The following is a 20979-nucleotide window of genomic DNA, read 5'->3' on the forward strand; positions in this document are numbered from 1 at the left end:
GGATGGAAGCGGTTTCTGCTGGCGGTTGTTGGGCTTTTATGATCTAGGATTTGGATTACAGAGATGGGCCCCAGGGGGGGCCATCCTTATTCCAGGGGAGGCCTGGGGACTTGTCAATGCCCAGACCAGGCAGAAGGACAGGGACTAGACCGCCCTTGTTGGGCGTCATGGACTGGCTGATGGGGTGCTTGTGGGTTTCAGGTGCTTGTCCTGGCTGTGAAGCAGCTGTTTCCAGAGTTCGAGTTCATGTGGTTGGTGGATGAAGCCAAGAAGAACCTGCCTTTGGAGTTGGATTTCCTCAATGAGGGAAGGAACGCTGAGAAAGTGGCCCAAATGCTGAAGCACTTTGACTTCTTAAAGGTAAGAAGGCAGGGCCTTGGGGGCCTGGTGATTGGGCAGAAGAGTACAGGGGAGGACTGGTCCCAGCCCTGAGCATCTCCCGTTGCAGGACCCACAGGGGGTGTCTCCTTCTTGGGTCTTCTCTCTGAGGATGACTGATTTGTCCCTGGTGATGCATGTTCAAGAAGGCTAAGTTACAAATTACCAAAGGGGACTGTTGTCCTGTCAAGCAAACTGATGTCTATGGAATGGTCTACAATTGCAAGACCCTGAGCCCTCCTGAGGGCCTGTAAGCCACGGTCTCAGCCTCCATGAATCATGGGTTGATGACGCTGATGGTGATGGCGATGGCGATGATAGCTAACGTTACTATGCTCCGACGTATTTCCTAAAACTTTATTACATCAGCTCACTGAATACACAGGTCTGTAACATGTGTCCTAGAAATCTCCACCGTTTGCAGAATGGCACAGCAGAAACCACAGGGTTTATGGGCGTAAAGGGGGTTAGGCTTACAACACTCAAAAATGTCACCAGTGATCCAGAAAATAAAAGCAGATGGGAACCCAATGAAGTGCTAGCGTACTTTGGCACACGTTAAATGGCTAAGAAATATAGAAGACCACAGCACACATGGCACTTTACTGGACACGGGCTTGCGGAAATGGGCATCAGAAGATTTGCTGCTTGGGAGTTACTGTGAAGAGGTGGTAGCGGGGGTCATCTGAAATTGAGCAGAAGTTGTGGGGGGCTGTGACCCATCACACACATGGCGATGTTTGAGCTGTGCCTGCTTCAGGTGTTCCTGTTTGGATCAGCCAGATACAAGTTTTCTGCACTTCCGAGTATTTCTCATGGATGGTGTTGCACCATCAACAAATGTGAAATCTGTGTTGTGATCAAATTGTTCCCTCACGTATCTATTACATTGGAACAGATTCGTGTTTTCAAGTCTTTACGGGAACTGCTGACGTGACAGGTGACACTTACCGTGGGAGACAACATCCAATGACACATAGTCCCAGCTCAGTGAGAGATCCTGCTCTAAGGATTCAGAAGAAGGGGCTTCCAGGGGAGCAGGGCAGGGAAGGCTCTGCTGAGGAGTTGGCCTTGGAGCTGGTCTTAGAGGACTGTCCTGATGTTCCCCATGGGGCCCATGGAGGTTGGAACGAGATAGATGCAAGCCCATGGCACTTGCTCTTCCAACACATTTTGTGGCTGGGCTTGGACCCATTTACCAGGGGTACCCCTTTCATCACAGCAATGCAGGGGTCAGGCGCCTCTGGTATCTATGTGGAGAGCTTGGCTTTCAACTCTTGGAAGAGATCCATTCTCTGCTTTTCCGCTGGAGAGGCCTGGAGATTGTGGGAAGATGGGGCGCAGGGCTCCAGGTCCTAGTTCCGGAGCAGACAGTCAAGTGGGGCTCTTCCTGGGCAGCGTGTCTCAGCATGTGGGCTGGAAGGTCTCTTGCTTGGGACTGAAGTGTCCACATGGCTTGTGAAGACATCCTGAGAAGCCAGAAGCAGTGGTTTGTACTTAGGCTCTCCAGTTTGATGAACAGAGGTGGGGAGGGTGTGTCTAGCTGCCTGAGAATCCTAAATCTTGGTCCATGGGATGAAGACCCACAACTCTGGTGATCGGTGTGGCGTCTTGAGACACTGATTTGGTGGATGGTGTAGCCACTGGCAGAGTTCAGCTCTTTGAGTGAGTTGGGTCTGGCAAGACTCTCCCAGCCTGCTTGACTGGCTGGTCCTCACACAGCCCTACAAGGGAAATGCCACTGTATGTGCAGACCTTCTTGTGTGTACAAATCCAGATGATCTGGTAACATTGCCCCGCCTTGAGGTTCAAACCACCAATTCAGTGAAAACTTGGCTTTCTCACACAAGTGATAATATTAACTGATAAGCGTTGTATTGTCGGGTCTAAATGACTCTTCCGCTTACCTATTCCTTTTGTTTCATTCCATTATTCCACATTTATCAAGCACTTCCTGAGCCTGTGGTTGTGCTAGGATCTGGGGGTATGTAGATTAAGCCAGAGATGGTTGGCTCCTGCCTGAGAAGACTTCCCATTTGGTGGGGGACACACACACAGTGGGTTGTGTAGTTCAGATTGTGAGCACTATGGCAGAGACTGATCTCTGTTTCTGTGGATGCCTGAGAGGAGGTATCTAATTCTGCCCAGATAAGGAGCTCAGTGGGGGCTTCCAAGAAGTGTTGATTGTGCAAGGGGATAGGCAGAAGTTACTGAATGTTTCTTCTGTGGCTCTGAATACTAGGCAGACACAGGAACACGAGATCCTTCCAAAAACCATCATCCCATTTTACAGGTGGCAGTCTTAGAAGAGAAGAGCTGGGGTACAAACAGCATTTTCTGACTTCAACTCTGGTGCTCATCTAAGGACATTCTGTTGCCTCTTACCCAGCAGGGGTTGTCCTCGGCGCCAGTACTGTGAGCCAGACAAACAGAACCATCTCCTCCACTGTTCCCTTGGAAACAGCAAAATTGTCCCCTGGCTGGGGCCAACTAGCATCTGTCAGACCAAGACATGTAATAATAATAATAACACAAATTTTTGAAACGAGGTTGCCAAATGGGTGAATAATTAATGTAACAATTTGACCTGCTGCTTCTCAAGCCTGCACCCTATTCCTAAGAGAATGTTAGAATTAAGGCTCCTGAGTAATTAATTTTGCCTAAACACATAACAAGTGGGAAGCGAATTTTGCACCGTGCACCCAGTTCAGCTCTTCAAACAGGAGATAGATTGCTTTTGCACACTGGCACCCCATCACAACATCTGTGCGTAATTAAGCCTCAGTGCAGAGTTTACCTCTCGGTGTGTGAGGCCTCTTCCAGTGGGTTTAATAACCTCAGCCCTGTGCTATAAATCGCCGCACCTCAGACGAGCACCGAATGCAAATGCACGTCAGGGAGACCGGGCCAAGGTGAGGGGGCAGCCAGGCCGAACGGTCAAGACCAGGGCGTTTGTGGATCTGGCATCAGCGTGTGTGGGGAGGCTACAGGACAGCCAGTGAGGTCTGCGACTGACCTTGTGGACAGCTGGGCCAAGATAGAGGCAGACGCCTTAAAACCACAGGGTTTGGGACTGCAAGGGGTGGGAGCAAGTCTGTATATGTGGAGGAGGGGCTTGGTGGGGGGTTGTCTCTGGAGCAGGGGCCCCTCTAGGGTTCTCTAGCGCTGGGTCAGGAAGATCTCCTGGAGGAGGAGATGGCAGTCCGCTCCAGTATTCTTCCCTGGGAAATGCCATGGACAGAAGAGCCTGGTGGGTATTGCCAAGGGCATGGGGTTGCAAAGAGTTGAACACCACTGAGCAACTGAGTGCACAAGGGGCCTGGGACTCTCTCGAAACTGGGGGCAAACCCTGCTGGGATGAGCATGCTTCTGGTGAAATAACTTTCTAAGGATCTCAACGATTAAGAGGAACTGATGTCTAATTATTAGTACTGTATCAGTTAATTTTGTTTTACATGCCTAGGCTGTGTTAGACATTTTTTAAAGTGTGTTATGTCTGTTTACTCGTCGGTTCCCTCTTTTTCGGCCGTGGGATGCAGCACGTGGGATCCTAGCTCCCCAACCAGGGATCAAACCCCTGAGCCCTGCATTGGAAGTGTGGCGTCTTAAGCACTGGACTACCAGGGAAGTCCCTGTATATTTCCTCCCTAATATGTACACAGCCCCGCAAGGGAAATGCCATTATTAATGCCACGTCAGCTGTGGGGAAGAGGAGGCCCGGAGAGATGAAGCCACTCGTCCAAAGTCACACAGCTTCCTGGGAAGGGGCAGAGGTAGCCTGGCCCCAAGCTCGCCTGTTAAACTGCTGTGCTCTGGTCCCTCTGGAATAATTGATGGGCAGATCTGAGTTTGTGGCTCAGCTGGTAAAGAATCCACTGGCAAGGCGGGAGACCTGGGTTCAATCCCTGGGTTGGGAAGATTGCCCTGGAGAAGGGAAAGGCTACCCACTCTAGTATTCTGGCCTGGAGAACTCCATGGACTATATAGTCCATGGGGGTTGCAAAGAGTTGGATGCGACTTTCACAAAACAGTCTCAACGATATGAGTTATGCTGAACTGTCTGTAGCATCAACTCTCAGCCCTGGTTCTGTATCAGAACCACCTGTGAAATTCGCTGTGGCTGTCATATGCTGTGTTGAGCACCAGGACCTCATCTATGCCTGTAGGAAGCAGGGAACGTTGCTTTCATTGTAATTGTCATCAGCCTTTTACAGGCAAGGGGACTGGTGCTCAGAGAGATTACGCAACTTACCCAAGTCACACAGCTTGGCAGAGGCAGAGCTGGGGCTCCAGCCTGGCCATCTGACTGCAGGCCTGTGCCCTGCTCCACTGGCCTTAGGTTCGGGGAGCTCCGTGGCCCCAGAGGATGGGTGCTGGCCCGGACATGCCAGGACTTGCTTCCCAGGTGTGCTTGCCAGGCACCGGAACAAAGAGGAAGCACAGGTCAGGGCCTGTTAATGAGGCTGAGGTCAAGGTCTTGGGCTGGAACTTTCCCTACTCTCTGTTCTCCTTGGGGTCAGGATTGGCTCTGATATCGGGGGCAGACAGGGCCTATGGGAGTGGGCCCTCCTGCCATGAGGAGGTAGACCCCCAGACCTGGAGGTCCTGAGGGCTGGGCGTGACCCTGCCTCTGGGGTCAGCAGGCACCTTGATCGCGAGCCTCCCTTGATTTTTGTTTGGGCAGGGGACAGGGTGGTTCTTATTGCCTCTTTCAAAATTTTTCTCCTTCATTTTCCCTTATTTGATGGAAAAAGCTGAGAAAGGAATGGTGGTGAAACATGAGTGTTAGGGTGAAGTGAATTTCACCTGGTGCCCCTTAAGCCTCCTGCTCACATGCTGATTTAGGGGCAGGTCGCTTGATCTTGTATCCCGTCAGGCCAAGTGTCTCCTAAATGAGCAGGAAGCACTTCTGCATTTTGCAGTCATTTCTGTGTTACATCCATCGAGGGGCTGTAACGACAAACCCCCACGACAAACCCCTCTGCCTTGCTTTTTTTCTGGTGGGGGGGTGGGTGCTGTCTCTGCTGTTTCAGAGCTAAGCAGTGCCTCCGCAGACGCACATTCTGTTGTGAGGCTGGGTTGGTTGCATTTGGAGGGAGACCTGGGGGAAAGGTAGGGGATGGGGTCCCAGCACACTCAGAACTCTGGCCAGCAAGCCCAGGCAGTCTCCAGCCTTGGGGTTTCCTCTTTGCACCTCTGGCTCATGCGTGGCTGTTTTCCACGTTGCTCCAGGCAGGCACAGAGGGGTGTCTGACAGTGAGTCTCTAGAGCCCCAGGCACCCCGCTGTCAAGCTTCGGCCCTAGGCATACCAGGGGAAAGACTTAACCCCCAAGTATGTCCCTTTTACTTGGAAGCCTCAAACAGCATCTTCCCTGGTGGCTCAGCTGGTAAAGAATCCGCCCGCAGTGTGGGAGACCTGGGTTTGATCCCTGGATCGGGAAGATCCCTTGGAGAAGGGAATGGCTATCCACTCCAGTATTCTTGCCTGGAGAATTCCATAGACAGAGGAGCCTAGCAGCCTACAGTCCATGGGATTGCAAAGAACTGGACACGACTGAGCTGCTTTCACTTTCTTTCAAACAGCAGCAGCAAACTTGCACTCGTATTTTTAAAGAGACTTTTAAAAAATGCCAAGCGAGACTGAATTTTAAGTCCACAGTGACATAGGGTCCCAGATTTCTCCATTTTTAAATGGCAAAAACCGCAGGAAAGGAGAAAACAAAATGATGGCTTGGTTTCAGTAGGAACCTTTGTTCCAGAGGGTTCTCCAGTATGTATGGCCCCCTCTGTCCCCAGAACTCCTTATTGAGATGGAGCAGGAAGAGTCTCCTTCCTTTTTTTTTTTTTTTTTTTTAAATTTATTTTGGCCATGCCCGGGGCATGCAGAATCTCAGTGCCCTGGCCAAGGATCAAACCTGTGCCTCCTGCATTGGGAGCCCAGACTTTTAAATACTGGACCACCAGGGAACTCCCACAGTCTCCTTTTCAATGAGAAAAATGGAGGCATGGAGGATTTAAGTGGCTAGATTCGAACACAGCAGTTGTTAGTAGAGCAGGGAATAAAAAAAGTTTCTTGGCTCAAGCCTGCTGTCTTACTGCTATGTGAACTTTGAGAGCTGGGATGAGGGAAGACCTTATTCCCCCTAAGCCCTTGAATTAGCTGCCCTTGCTTCTTTATTTGTAACTGGAATAAGCCCATTAAGTTGTTGGGGAATTGTGGCATGCTGAAAGCCTGGTCCTTCCTCCCTCCTAACGTTGGTGGGACTCCTAGGTGTCATTCACTCACATGGCAACTTGGCAGTCCTTGGTGTAGCCCAGTGTCTTGGCTGCTTCTAGGGAAATCTAGTATCTTTTTGATTATTGGGTGTCCTTAGAATCAGAGGGGATTAGAGAGTATATCAGTTAGGAATGCATTTGTTTGTACATAACTGACAGCTCCATCTAGAGTGTCTTAAACAAAAAGAATGTATTTTCCTCACATAACAGGAAGACTTGCCTGTTGATATTGTCTCAGTGGTCTGACAGTGTCAGAACTGGCATCTCTGTGATTTTCTTAGAAGTTTCCTCATGGTTATAAAACAGCTGCTGCAGCTCCAGATATCACTTCACTCTCAAGGTAGGAAGAGAAGGGTAAGAAGAGTTGCAATATTTATAAACATCCCTTTTTATTAAGAAAGTAAAAGCCTTCCCACATCCTCTAGCAGATCTCCACTTGTGACTCACAAGCCAGAACTGTGTCACATGGCCATAACTACTGCAGGGCAGGCAGGGAAAGTATTTCGTTTTTCCTGGGGAAGAGGAGGATTGGGAATAGGTGTTGGGTTAGGCTTCAGCACACTGTCTGCCACAGAAGGCTTGCAGGGAATGGTCATGAGAAAACTCAGGACTTCCTAACTGAAAAATTTATCACCTGGTTAAAATTTATTCATTCACATATATAATAATTACACTCATTGTACAGGTGTTGAAACTGAGGCAGAGTGTTGATATTCACATGAGGAGCCTGAAATAAGCCTGCGAGAGAGAAACAGCTTTTAACCCCAACTGTGGCTCAGATCTGAGAGGTTCCATGTATTTCCCCCTAAGCCCCACTTTTAGTGTGTGCTCTTCTTGTGTCTGGAAGGTGCTGAGCAAGGTGGGGGACTTATTCTCCGGTCCCCAAGCAGGAGGGTCCCTGGAGCAGCCTGCCCTTCTTTCTTGGCCTGCCTCCTGCCTTCCCTGCCTGTCTCTGCTGGGGTCCCTCTGGGCCTTCCCTCCTGTTCCTGGAAGGCGTGTGAGCTGATGTCTGGTGCACGTGCCTATCTGTAGCCCTTGCCCAGAGCCCCCAGCCTCCCAGCCCCTCCTGACCTGCCCTTTCCCACTCCAGGTCCCCCGCATCTACTGGGAGCTGTCCACCAAGCGGGTGCTTCTGATGGAGTTTGTGGACGGCGGGCAGGTCAACGACAGACACTACATGGAGCAGAACAAGATTGACGTCAACGAGGTGAGTCGAGCATGCTCTGCTGCAGGCGGGGGCTGCCCGGCAAGGGCAGGTGTGTCCAGGGGAGGTCGGGGCCTGTCTTCTCTGAAGAGTTATTAAGTCTCTGGAGCATGAAGCAGTCTTCCAGGTGCTCTAGGGCAGCCCTCCGCCCATCTCCTGAGCTGGGCTTGGCAGCGGGCAGTGGGGTGTGGGCACGCGCTGGGCTCCTCCCACAGGCCCTGCCCAAATAGGGGATTATCACCATCTGTCTTGTGTCGTCCGAGCCCCACAGCTTGCAGAAACCCAAGAACAGTGGTGCAGACCCTCAGGACTTAATCTCCCGTCCTGCGAGGCCTGGACACACTTCCTGCCTCTCCCTGCCCTTCCTGGGTCTCCAGGTATCAGGCAGAAAGGACACAGCCAGAGCCAGCGAGTAGCCTAGAGCTGAACACAGAGGGGCTTCTGTCTCCTGCCTGCCACCCCCCGGCCTTCAGGGAGTGCTGGCTGGTGGGCCAGGGGGCCTGAACCCCATTTCCTTCTTCTTGGTTGCCAGGGGGTACCAAGGGGGGTACCTTTTCACCAGAGTTCATCATTGTTTAGCCCCTACTCTATGCGAAGGGTGTGGGTTCAGAGGGGAACCAGACACAGTTCCTTTTGTTAAGGAGTTCCCAACTCAGCGTTGGAGTCGGTCATACAACTTAGCACCATCCTTCAGGCAGCGAGGGGTGTGAGCCCGTCCCCAGGGAGCCACATGGAAAAAGTGCTCACCTCTGTCCCAGGTCGGCTTCTCCAGCCGTCTGAGTGGGGATTTGCCAGACATGTACGTGTGTGTGCATGTGTGTGTGTGTGCTCACGCACGCGCATCTCGGGGTGGCGGAGTTGTGGGAGCAGAGGGGTATTGCAAGGAAGGGGAGAGGAGTGGCGAGGTTCTGCAGGGCTGCAGGCAGATGGTGCAGACCTCAGCCATGACCCCAAGGTCCTGGGGAGTCCCTGAAAGGTGAGGGGTACAGTGACATGCCCCACGTGGCTGGTGAGGGGAAGGAACACAAGGGACAACCAGAGCTAGTGGAAGTGAATGCTCTTCCCTACTTTCTCCAGGGCAACACGCAAAGATGAGCCTAGGGTCCCTGTGGGGGGACGGCCCAGGACGAAGCCACTCCTTGGCTCCGCAGGAGAGCCAGGGGACGTGGCCGGAGAGTGTGCAGCTTGGGCGCCCAGGCCTCGGTGCCGGTGTGGCCTCCATCAGCAGGGACAATGAGAGCTCCATTTGTGAGACGGTCGTGATGACCACAGGTTTGTGCACCACCGCGCTTAGAACAGTGTGTGTGTGAGCACTCACTGTGTGTGAGCACACTGGTGTGTGCTGAGCACTCCAGCATGGTAGCGAGATTATTGTCCTCACTCTTTGGGCTTGTCCTTTTCTCCCTTATCCGGTATCTCCTCTTACTGTTCCTGTTTGCTGAATGCCTAACACCCTGTGCCAGGCCCTTTCCTCCATAAACATCTCAGAAGGGAGGCCTGCATGCCTCTGTCTTGCAGATGAGGCATCAGAGATTCAGAGAAGGAGGGTGTGTTGCCTGAGGTCACACAGCTCGTAGAGGTAGGATTGAAACCCACGTCTCTCTGACTCCAGGGCTCCTCTTGGTTCATAAAAAGTGAAAGTGAAACCGCTCAGTTGTGTCTGACTCTTTGCAATCCCTTGGACTGTAGCCCACCAGGCTCCTCTGTCCATGGGATTCTCCAGGCAGGAATTCTGGAGTGGGTTGCCATTTCCTTCTCCAGGGGATCTTCCTGACCCAGGGATCAAACCCAGGTCTCAAGCATTGCAGGCAGATGCTTTACCCTCTGAGCCACCAGGGAAGTTCATAAAAGGAGAGGCTGCCAAGAGCATGGCTGGGAAAGGTGAGCCACAGCTGGCTTTGGCCCCCGACTTGGGAAACAGGGCTCCCGGAACGCTTCAGGGGGCCTCTTGGGCTGGTGAGGAGGCTGGAGGGGCCTCCCTACTCTCTGCCCTGCTTCACCCAGGGGCAGCTTGGCCATCGAGAGTTGCCTGTTGGGCTTTCCTGGAGAACAGTCCCGTTCCAGTTCAGACCTCTGCTTTAGAGATAGGTGGAAGCCCAGAGACAGACAAAGGGCTCTCCTGGGGTCACTCAGCAGGAGCACAGCTCGGGGCTTCTGACGCCTGCTGCCCTCACCGTTGGCTGGGAGGTGTTTGGGCAGCACTCCCTGAAGAGGAGGGTGCAGTGAGACCTGCTCGCCTTTCTCTCACACCGTTGGTTGGGATGGGGGTACATCCCTGCCTCTAGCTAGGGGTTGTTTGTCCTTTGTCCACCAGGACCCTTGAGTACAGAGTCTGTGGAGCCAGGGGGGAGGGAAGGGGAGGTCACCTCTTACTTATCCTGAACAGTCTAAAGGGGGAGCAGGGTCTCTCTGCCCGCTGAGTAGGGCAGACCCCAAGGGCTTCAGGTTACTGGAATTCACTTCCTGCCAGCAGCAGTGGGCTTCTCATGTCAGCCGCACCCCTGAATCCATTCATCTCCTGGGGTCCAGTGAGCCCAGAGCTGTGATGGTGTTTCATCAGAGGCAGCTTTGATTTTCAAAGTCCACACAGAGATGTGCTCTGATGTAATTGCTTGCTCTTGGCTGAGTGAGGCTACCTGGGAGAAGGCTGGAGGTGGCTGGTGGGAGCTGGGGCTGGGTGATGTCCTCTGGGGGCCTGGGCTCGACAGCTCCCGCTTCCAACCCTCTTGAATCAGCTTTGCAGATAAGGCCGGCGTTCTGTGCAGAGCAGACTCTGGTGGACATCCTATGAATTAGCAGACAAATTAAGCCAGCCTCATGCCCTGGGTTGACCTCTATGAGGCAGGGCTGGAGTAGAGTGTTGGTTTTTATTTTCTGTGAACGTGCAAAGTCCGGCAGGCTGATATCAGAGTGGTCTGGGGAAAACAATAGCAATAATTATTAGCAGCTCAGTTCAGTTCAGTCGCTCAGTCGTGTCCGACTCTTTGCAACCCCATGGACTGCAGCACGCCAGGCCTGTCCATCACCAACTCCCGGAGTTTACCCAAACTCATGTCCATTGAGTCAGTGATCCCATCCAACCATCTCATCCTCTGCAGTCCCCTTCTCCTCCTTCCCTCAATCCCAGCAACAGGGTCTTTTCAAATGAGTCCAGCTCTTCACATCAGGTGGCTAAAGTATTGGAGTTTCAGCTTAAACATCAGTCCTTCCAATGAATACCCAGGACTGATCTCCTTTAGGATGGACTGGTTGGATCTCGTTGCAGTCCAAGGGACTCTCAAGAGTCTTTTCCAATACCAGAGTTCAAAAGCATCAATTCTTCAGCGCTCAGCTTTCTTTATAGTCCAACTCTCACATCCATACATGACCACTGGAAAAACCATAGCCTTGACTAGATGGACCTTGGTTGACAAAGTAATGTCTCTGCTTTTTATTAGCAGCTACTATGAACCAAACATGTGACAGCATATAATCTACTCCTTACAGATGCCCTGCCAAGGATATCTCATTAATCCCATTTCTAGATGAGAAGCTGAAGCTCAGAGAGGTTAAACAGGTTGCCCAGCATCACAGAGCTAGCAGGGACAGTCAGGAGCAGAAGCCAGGTCGGCATGAGTTCCGAGTCCTTTCTCCTCCACCTTCTCCATCCCCCTCCCAGGCATCTCTGCCCCGGGCTGCAGGGGAACCTGAGTCTAGCGGGCCGATAGCCATGCCAGTAACTCCTCAAAGAAGGAATTGGAATACTGACGGAACCTTTGCCAGCTCCCAGGGCACCATTGAAATGCAGCCCTCCTCTCTCTAGCTCACGTCAAGTTCATAGAAGCGTTGTTCCATTTTCTAGAGGACTAGGTTCACCTTCCTAGTGCATGGCTAAAGCTCCGAATTGGTAGCTAGTTGATGGTTGTTGCTGTTTTCATTATTATCATCATCCCTGAGGCTTGCCCTTTCTGTCTGTTACCTCCTTTGACCATTGATGTTTACCCACTGCCTGACTCTGGGTGTCATGCTCATTCTGTGTCACAGTCTTAGGAGGGAGGGAGGTCTTGTCTCCATTCTAGGGATGAAGAATCAAGAGACTCAGGGAAGGAAGTAACTTACATGAGGTCTCAGATCTTTGTGGAACACCTTGTGTGTTGTCATTTGGACGTCCCATGTACTCACCAGCTGGGCAAAGACACAAGCCGTTTCTAGCCCCCTGGCAGGCCCCTCATGCCCCCTCAGAGTCCACACCCTTCTTACTCCCCCAGAGCCACCACTGTTCTGACTTCTATCACCAGGGAGCACCTTCTCCCTCCCTGAACTGTGTGTTAAGGGCACCATACTGCATAGTAGTTTAGACCTGGCATTTTTGTCATCAAGCTGCTGCGGGTCTTTTCTGAAGGCTCTGTTCTCTTCCGTTGGTCTGTAGGTCTGTCTCTCTGATAATACCATACTGTCTTAATTCCTTCTCCCCTTAAGCCCCTGCCCCTGGCTTCTGGGATTTACGTGACCTGGGAGGCTCTTTGGTAGTGTTCTGAGATGCTGTCATTCAATCCTTGCACAGGAACCTTAGACTGGGCCATGGGTGGTGGGCCATGTGTTCTGCTGACCATCGGTGATATTAGGAGAGGACGAGGAACAGGCCTTGCTGTGCAGAAATTAACCTATTATTAGGTTAATTTCCTAATTCCCAACCAACGTCAAAGCCACAGGCCTCATGGAAGACTAGTGGGGTGTGTATGTGTATTTGTGTGTGTACGTGTGTGTGTATTTGTGAGTAGCATGAAAGACTCCATGTGACTGGAACTTTCTAACAAACTTCTGAGGTTCTGAAGCCTCCCTAGAACTATGGGCCGGAGTGGGCCTGTCTCTGGTGTGACTGTCCCTGCTGAGGACTGCCTGGCTGAGTGTCGCCTGGGGAGGGAGGTGCAGGGCACAGTGGGGAGTGACCAGAGGCAGATCTTGCCACAATCCTGGGGGAAGGGTAGTTAGTAGCATCCTGGCTGCTACAAGCTGTTGGCTCAGCAGGAAGTGGCCCTGGAGGGAATTGCTCTTGAGGGGAGGTGGGCAGGGCTGCATACCCCTCCAGCACTTGTTAGTCATCCCCACTCCACTTGAAGAGGGCCTCCTCACCCTGCAGCACCCCAGCCCAATTGGGCCTCGTATGTGAGGACCTGAAGACCAGTCTAAGTGGCCAGTTCCTGATAGACTCAGCTAAGAAAACACCATGTTAGCAGGCCAGAGACCTGGGTTCAGGCTCCATCTCTGCCGGTGGCCCGGTGTGTGACCTTGGACAAATTGCTTCCTTCTCTGGGCCTCAGTATGCTTACTGGAGGTGTTGGGTTAGCTGGACTCTTAAGGGTCTGTTTTGCTCGGATACTTTACAGAAGAGCCACTCTCGGCTTGCCAAGAGATAAGACCTGAATGCAGTTTCCTGGGCCCCATCCCAAACCGACTTATCAGAATCTGGGGTGGGAGGGCTTGTGAGAATCAGCATTTTAACAAACTCTCCAGGTGGTTCAGACACTCACTGGATTTCAGGAGCCACCTGCCACGGGGCCAGGGGGCCCCTGGCTGCCCCAGGTGGGCCCTCAGCCATCACCTCCACTGTTTTGAGCGTCCAGACATGTGGCTGCCCTGCCTAGGTGTGCTCTCTGCCCAGCATGGGGCCTGCGGTGCTCGCAGCCTGCAGGGGCCCTCGTTCGTCTCTGCTCTGAGCCCAGAAGCGACATATTACTGAGGGCCTGACCCAGTAATCATATTTGCCAGTCACTTTAAGAGCTGGTGACAGTGACTGTCATTGATTTCATTAAGAATAAAGGTCGTGTAGGAGCGCGCTTGCCCGGGCTGGATGTAGCCTCCTCAAGCCACAGGATGACTATTGATTGCGGGACCTTTATCGAAGGTTAATTGGATTTCAGTGAGTGTGTGTTTAAGACCCTACCTGGGCCGAGGCCCTATTGAATTTGTGTGAAATTAGCCGAGAGAAAGGTGACAAACTCAGGAGCTGGGGTTGGGTGAGACGGGGACTGGAGGCCTGGTGGCCGACTTACACAGTCTGGTAAGGATGAGCTGGATGCAGAGATGAGGGGTTTGCAAGAGACACCAGCCTGTCCACTCCAGAGGCCCAGGAGCCTGTTGGGGAAAGAGGGCCAGGTGCTCCGCAGTGGTCATTATGTGGAGTTGGGCCGGGTCCTCTGTCCTCAGGGTGGCCCTCTGGTCTGTGGTGTGTGTGGCAAAGTCTGTCTTTTTACCACTTCAGAGAGCAAATCTTGTCTTCCATCGGGATCGGGAGGGGATCTGGAGGTTTAGCTCTTACTTTGCACCCCCAGCCTATGTCTCAGAGGTGCCAGGGCCCTGCTGGGCTGGCCTCTCTGGTCTGAGACACCTGTCATCAAGCTCCCCACTGTCGCCTGCTGAGCCGTTTCTCAGTGGCTGTCCGCTCCCCCCTGCAAACATAGCCTTGCTAATCGCTTTGCCTGCCATTGTTGGCCCTTCTACTCTCTACTGGAGTGTGTGTGTGTGGGGGTCTCTCAGCCTTTTTTGTCTTCTTTCAAGTTGTTTTAGCTGGGCTGGTGAGGAAGGGCACTCAGGGCCTGGGTTCCATCTGCATGTGTTTCCAACTGCCCTTGCCATGTTCCTTCTTTCTGGTAGTCTTTCCATCCCGTCTCACTGGAGAAGCAGTGAAGAGATCTCAAATGTGTTTTCCAGCAGATGTTTCTTGAGTACCTACTGTGTGCAGGCCTGGCATGTCAGTGCCATAGGAGAGCTGTGGACAGAGTGTGGGAGAAGTGGGCTGGCCAGGTGTCACTGAGGCTGGGCGTGTGGTGGGCGGGGCAGAGGGTTCAAAGTCGGGCCCCCTGGGGGTGTGCATGGCTCTGCCATTTATTGGCCAGGTGCCCCTGGGTTTCTCATCTATATAATTGTAGTGATAACAGTACTTCCTTCATGGGGTGGTTGTGCAGGCCTTGCAGGCTGTGAGGTTCTGTATGTATGTATGTGTGTGTGTATATATATATATATATATATATATATATAAAGTCATTTATAATTCATGACATTATTAGTCACAGCGGCACATATTCCTCCATAGAATCTTTGAGAATCTTCTTCCTTCTCTTCTGTCCACCTACCTCTGCTGTCCATGAGTGTGCAGACTTGGGGGTGGTGGTTGAACATTGGTTTGAACAGTGGTTGAACAGACTCGGGAGTGGTGGCTGAACATTGGTTTGACCATTGGTTGAACAGTGGTTACTGGTTGAACATTCTGTTTCTAAAAGCCATACTGCCCGGGGTTTCCTCTTGTCACCCGATCCCAGCTCGTGCTTTTCAGGACTCTGCCTTAGTGCTCAGCGTCATTTCCCATTTGGAGGCCTCTCTGACTCTGTGGTGGAAGGCACTCAGAAGACCAGGGAGGAGAAACTGGAAAGGCACAAAGACTCTGGTTACTGAAATCACTGGGTTTCCCTGGTGGCTCGTGGTAAAGAATCCACCTGCCAGTTCAGGAGATGTGCATTTCATCCCTGGGTCAGGAAGACCCCCTGGAGAAGGAAATGGCAACCCACTCCAGTATTCGTGCCTAGGAAATACCATGGACAGAGGAGCCTGATGGGCTACAGTCCTTGGGGTCGCAGAAGAGTCAGACATGACTGAGCGGCTAAACAAGAATAACTGAAATCACAGGAGTGAAAACACCTCCTCCCATCACCCACCCTCTGTAACCTCTCACACCAGGTCGTTAGAAGCTCGGGGATGTTGGAGGGGTCTAGGTGCACAAGTGGGCTCCTGGAGACTCATTTCCCCAACAGCAGGGGTGTCATGAGTGGGGACAGCATCGGAGTTGGCCTTCCTGGATTCTCGCGCTGGCTCTGCTGCTTAAGAACTCTGTCGCCTTGGGGGTGCACATCACCCTTGGGAAGCCTCAGATGCCTGCTGTGAAGTGGATGCAAGAGAGTATCAGGGACTTTTCTGGTCCAGTGGTTAAGACTCATGCTTCCAGTGGTTAACACTCCATGCTTCCATTGTAGGGGGCACAGGTTTGATCCCTGGTCAGGGAACTAAGATCCCATATGCCCTGTGGTGCAACCAAAAAAAACAAGTGTTGGATTGTTTGATGATTGAAATGTGAAGCAGGTGGAGCAGGGCCCATAGTCCATGCTCAGTGCAGCCTATTTTGTTGGAACTCTGACAATATAATATTTGCCAAAAGAAGGGGGGAAATTTAAGGAAAAACTCTTTGCTCATTTTTTTATACTGACCTCGGTAGGATGGATGGATGTGGACACATATTTCTTCGGAGTGAATTGCTGCCCATGCGGGGATGTCAGAGGTTTATATCTGTGTCTTCCTGGAGCTGTGGCCCCTGGATCCATTCCCTACCCCGCTGGTAGCCGTGACCCTGTGAGTCTCACTAGCCAGGAGCCCGTATTGGCCTGTGGATACTCCACGCCCTGGTTCTCAAGCACTGTCCCAGTTCAAGCCGAGTCTAGAGAAGCTCTCACCGAGCTCCTGGAGGCTCCGAGATGAGAGAAACTCCCCCAGGTTCCTGTCAGTGAACCCAGCTCCTCTTTCTTCCTCACTACATCTCCCAGGCACGTGTGGCTGAAGAAGTTCCCACTGTCTTCACCCTCAAGGATTTCATCGCGGTGTTTGCTGGCCCGAGATGGACCGCTCTGTGAATGGGAAGCAGTGAGGAACTGAGGCTTAGGTATCCCAGGGGTGGGATTGAGGTGGGCTGGGTCGGGGGGTGGGAGGGAATGCTCGGGGCAGTTATCTGACCCTGGAGGCTGTGGTTCTGCCTCTAGAAGCCTGGGTGGCCACCAGGGGAAGGGCAAAGACAGCTTGAATTACTAACCTTCTTATACTTAATATTGGGCTACTTGTGTGATTATTAATATCCTGCAACACCGACCTCCTGTTTCTTTCAGAGATCTTGGCCTTGCTTCCATGACACCCCCAAGAACATAGACTTTCCCTTGGGGGGTTGGAATAAATTAATCCATGCAATTATAGAGTAATTAAAGTACTTTCAGCCAACTCAAGTTTAGAGAAAAATTAAAAAAACTCTGATTTAGATATTATTTACTAATTTAATTCTTTATTCAGACTTTTAAAAAAAAATAGATTTCTGTTTTTTTTCCCCTCCCTACTGTTAGAAACATAAAGGGGTTATGTGATTACTGAAATCACTTATGTGAGTGGCACGTTCTTTTTACATGGAATCTTTAAAAACTTGTCACTGATTTTTTTTTTTTTTCCTAAAAGGAGCTGTACTATGGCTTTAGTTAATAGCGTATTTTTGGTTAGACAAACAGCCTTGGATTTCCCACTGTGACTCTTTTCTCCAAATGGAATGCTTTCTTGGTTGCTGTGGGGACCTACAGAGGATTTCTGGCGCAGTTTCTGTCTCCAGTAAGGAGCTTTCCCATGAGTGGAGAGGCAGAAGGGGTTTGTGATTGAAACTGTGTTCCCTGTAGCCAGGCCGCCTGGATTGGACCCTGGTTTCACTAACTGCTGGCCAGGTGACCAAGCTGCCTCCTCTTTTTGTATTTCGCTCCCCTCACCTGGCTCCTGCAGAGGTGGCTGTGAGTCCAGATAACTTGCCTGAAATGGTGGGTTGCACAGAGTGTCAGCTGTTACCATTGGGAAACCAGTTATCTGGTCTTTATACAGATAACTGCCCTTAACAGGGGAAGGGACAGCCTTAGAGGAGCTGACATTTCTCCCAAGGAGATGTACAGATGGCCAAGGGGCACACGAGAAGGTGTTCACCACCACTAGTTGTCAGGGAAATACAAATAAAAACCACACAGTGAGAGATCCTCTCACACTTGCTGGAATGGCTGTCTTCAAGAGGACAAGAGATAACGGCGTTGGTGAGGAGGTGGAGAAAAGGGCACCCTCGTGCACTGTTGGTGAGATGTGAGTTGGTGCATCCGCTATGGAAAACCATATGGAGGGTCCTCAAAACAATGAAAATAGATCTACCATATAGTCCAGCAGTTTCACTCCTGGGTATACGTCCTAAGGAAATGAAACCCGCGTGAAAAGGACAGCTGCTCGCCCATGCTCCCCGCAGCCTTATTTAGAATTGTTTGTTCTTGAGGAGGAGATGGGGCTGAGTATATGGAAGGGGTGGAGAGAGGGTTTTGTGCCCAGGAATGGCCTTAGGCTTCCTCTGCGACTCCTGGTGCTTCTGTGAGTAGGAGGGAGGGGACTGGCTGCCTTCTCTCGGCAGTTCACAGTTCACTGCGACTCTGACGGGTAAGGATGACTGAGGTACTTCCCTGGTGGTACAGTGGTTAAGACTCTGTGCTCCCAGTGTGGGAGGCCTGGGTTCAGTCCCCGGCTAGGGAACTAAGATCCCACATGCTGCATAGTGTGGCCAGAAAAAGGAAAAGCTACCCCAAATTTAGAGATGGGAGTGTGCAGTTTGTCCTTTCACAGTCATCCTTGGGCATTTGTTTAAGCAGCCTACCTGAGGATTTTTTAGTATCTAAGGGAATGTACTTTTGCTTAACTCTGCTATTGAAAATTAAGGGCTTAGGCTGAAGTCATATGTCAACCTGTAGATCTTATCCAGTAGAGATGCCAATAACTTCTCCCCACTGGAAAAGATAACCCAAAGGTTATGATTTCCTTATTACCCGGTCAGCCAATAACCAGTTTTGTATCTAATCCTGGAATCTTAGCCTCTTATTCCTGTTTAAATGCCCATAAAGTCCCAGTCCCTGAAAATTCTCAATTTGAACCAGCTCCACCTGCTTGCAGGCTCCTGTATTGATGAGTTTCACAACCTCTGACACATGTTCAGTCTATATTTGTACCAGAGTTAAGTTTTAACTTTTTGAAAAATACTCTTTGATGGTGATAATGGGTATATTTCCCCCAAGTTTAAAATGATAAGACGCTTCATTATAGAAAGCAAGCATATTTGTGTCGTATAGTGTACCGTGTAAAGTGCTTTCACTTTTATGCAGTCACATTTTGACCTTGAATCTCAAGGTTGCTCTGTGAGAAAACAGAATAGATGGGGCTAGTCCCACTTAACAGCTAAGGGAACTTAGACCCAGACTGAGAAGGGAGGTGACTTGTCCCCCAGGTTGCTTGTGCCCGCAGTGGCAGTGCTAGGATAGCCCCAGGGTGAAGCCAGTGGCACAGGCTGGACCCCACTCCTGTCTCTGCCTTCCCCATCTGTCTGTCTGGGTGATATCTGGTTAAAATGAACATTAGAAACAGCCCCCAAAAGGAAAGATACGAGGTAGGGGCAGCTGGATGGGAAGGGCTTCCCTGGTGACTCAGCTGGTAAAGAATCTGCCTGCAGTGCAGGAGACTCCAGTTCAGTTCCTGGGTCAGGAAGATCCCCTGGAGGAGGGCATGGCAACCCACTCCAGAATTCTTGCCTGGAGCATCCCATGGGCAGAGGAGCCTGGTGGGCTCCGGTCCACGGGATCGCAAAGAGTCGGACACGACTGAGCGACTAATGCTTTGCATTTGAGCCGCGGTCGGGAGCCTCTTGCTCCTCTTCCTCCCGTAGCAGCAGCTCAGTTCTCATGGGCCAAGGCTCCCCCAGCCGGAGTCCCCAAACCCCTCGGGGCCACCTCTCAATGTCATAATAGGGGGCCCACAGCGATCGGCAATATTTCAGAAAGCTTCGAGGAGATCATACATCTCCCCATGACAGGTCGGCTCAGACTAAATGAAATGTCATTTCTCTGCTTTGGGCTGAAATTCCGTCATCTCCATCTGGCTGCCCTGCTTATCTTGGGCTGATCAGGAGCCCTGATTGGACCTCATATGCGTCCTTGACAAATAAAAATGAATTATGACTTAATAAATGCAATTGGTTTGGCAGATATGGCCCTTCAGGGCTCGGCTCCATAGAGCTCCCAAGAGCCTCCCTACAAGGGGCTCTTAGGGGTGCCGAGGTAGAGACCTGCTGGCTCATCCAGGGACCTGCTCTGGCTAGGCTCCCTCTCCCAGGAAACACTCCCTATCTCAGCCAGAGTCTGAGACTTGACACAGGGCAAAGGCTGTTCCTGATGCCAGCAGACACCGAGTACTGGGTTCCTTTCCCCTCAGGAGAAATGACAGGAGCCGGAGAGCGTGGTAGCAGGGCCCTGGTGGCACAGTCAGAGCCTCTTTAACCCTCGTTCCATCATTCCTTTAAAAGGCGCAAGTAGGGACTTCCCTGGTGATTGATTGAGATTCTGCTCTCCAACGCAGGGAGCTCAGGTTCAGTCCCTGGTTGGGGAACTGAGATTCCGTGTGCTGCAGAGCACCTGAGTCCACACACCCTGGAACCTGCATGCCACAGCTCAGAACTGATGCAGCCAGAGATAAATAAGTAAATAAACTAACTTCTTAAAAAACAAACAGGTACATTGAAACCTAGTCTTTGGCCCCTCCGGGAGTATTATGAGGAATCAGGGGTACTAGCAGGCGTCACGCTGGGTTCCAAGCACCACGATGCTGTCGTTTACCCGACTGTCATCTGTGAGAGAGGCACTATTATTATTTCCATGTTACTGAAGCTGACAGTTTGACTAACTTGTTTAAGGTCACGAAGTTCAATTGAGAAGGGCAGACGTCCTTGTGAGCTGGTATAGAATATTGGTTCCTAGAAGCCTAGGTCTCACCTGGTTTGAATCCTGGCTTTGCTTCTTTCCAGCCAGGTAGCTCTGGGTAAATTAAACCTTTGACGAATCTCAGTTCCTAATCTGCGAAATGGAGATAACAGTTGTGCTTAGTTTTAGGGCCCTTTAATAAGGATGACAACTATGGTTTCTAAAGTTGAATTATTCCTGATGATTGAATTTGAGGCCAATTATCATGGATTGGGATTCAAAGGAGACTAATGGGGTTAGGATAAGCATCAGAGGTGAGAACTGTGGCATCTCAGAAAAACGTGGAGAGACCAGGGTCTCACTCATGTTGAAGGCAGAGTCCTGTATTCACATGTTTGGCCTGTTTACAGGCAAGGGGATGGATAACAGAGCCAGTCTATGATATGGAACTTAGACCTCAATGAAACTATGTAACAAAATAATCAGTTCCAGTCATCATAGGGGCTTACAACAGTGGGCTAGACGGTTGTTAATCAAATAAGAACACAAAGAGTGTGCTAGTGATTAAAAAAAAA

General features: G+C 51.1%; 1 protein-coding gene across 1 annotated transcript in view; it reads left to right on the forward strand.

Annotated features, from left to right (window-relative positions):
- The window catches only part of ADCK1 (aarF domain containing kinase 1), a 143590-nt gene that overhangs the window by 113054 nt on the left and 9557 nt on the right, over positions 1-20979 (forward strand). The window contains exons 6-7 of the mRNA XM_052646781.1: positions 202-360; positions 7746-7862. Coding sequence (XP_052502741.1) covers positions 202-360; positions 7746-7862 — 276 coding nt within the window. The remainder of the gene's footprint in view (positions 1-201; positions 361-7745; positions 7863-20979) is intronic.

The sequence above is a fragment of the Budorcas taxicolor genome, chromosome 10 (genome assembly GCF_023091745.1).
Source record: "Budorcas taxicolor isolate Tak-1 chromosome 10, Takin1.1, whole genome shotgun sequence".
In the NCBI taxonomy this organism is placed as follows: domain Eukaryota; kingdom Metazoa; phylum Chordata; class Mammalia; order Artiodactyla; family Bovidae; genus Budorcas; species Budorcas taxicolor.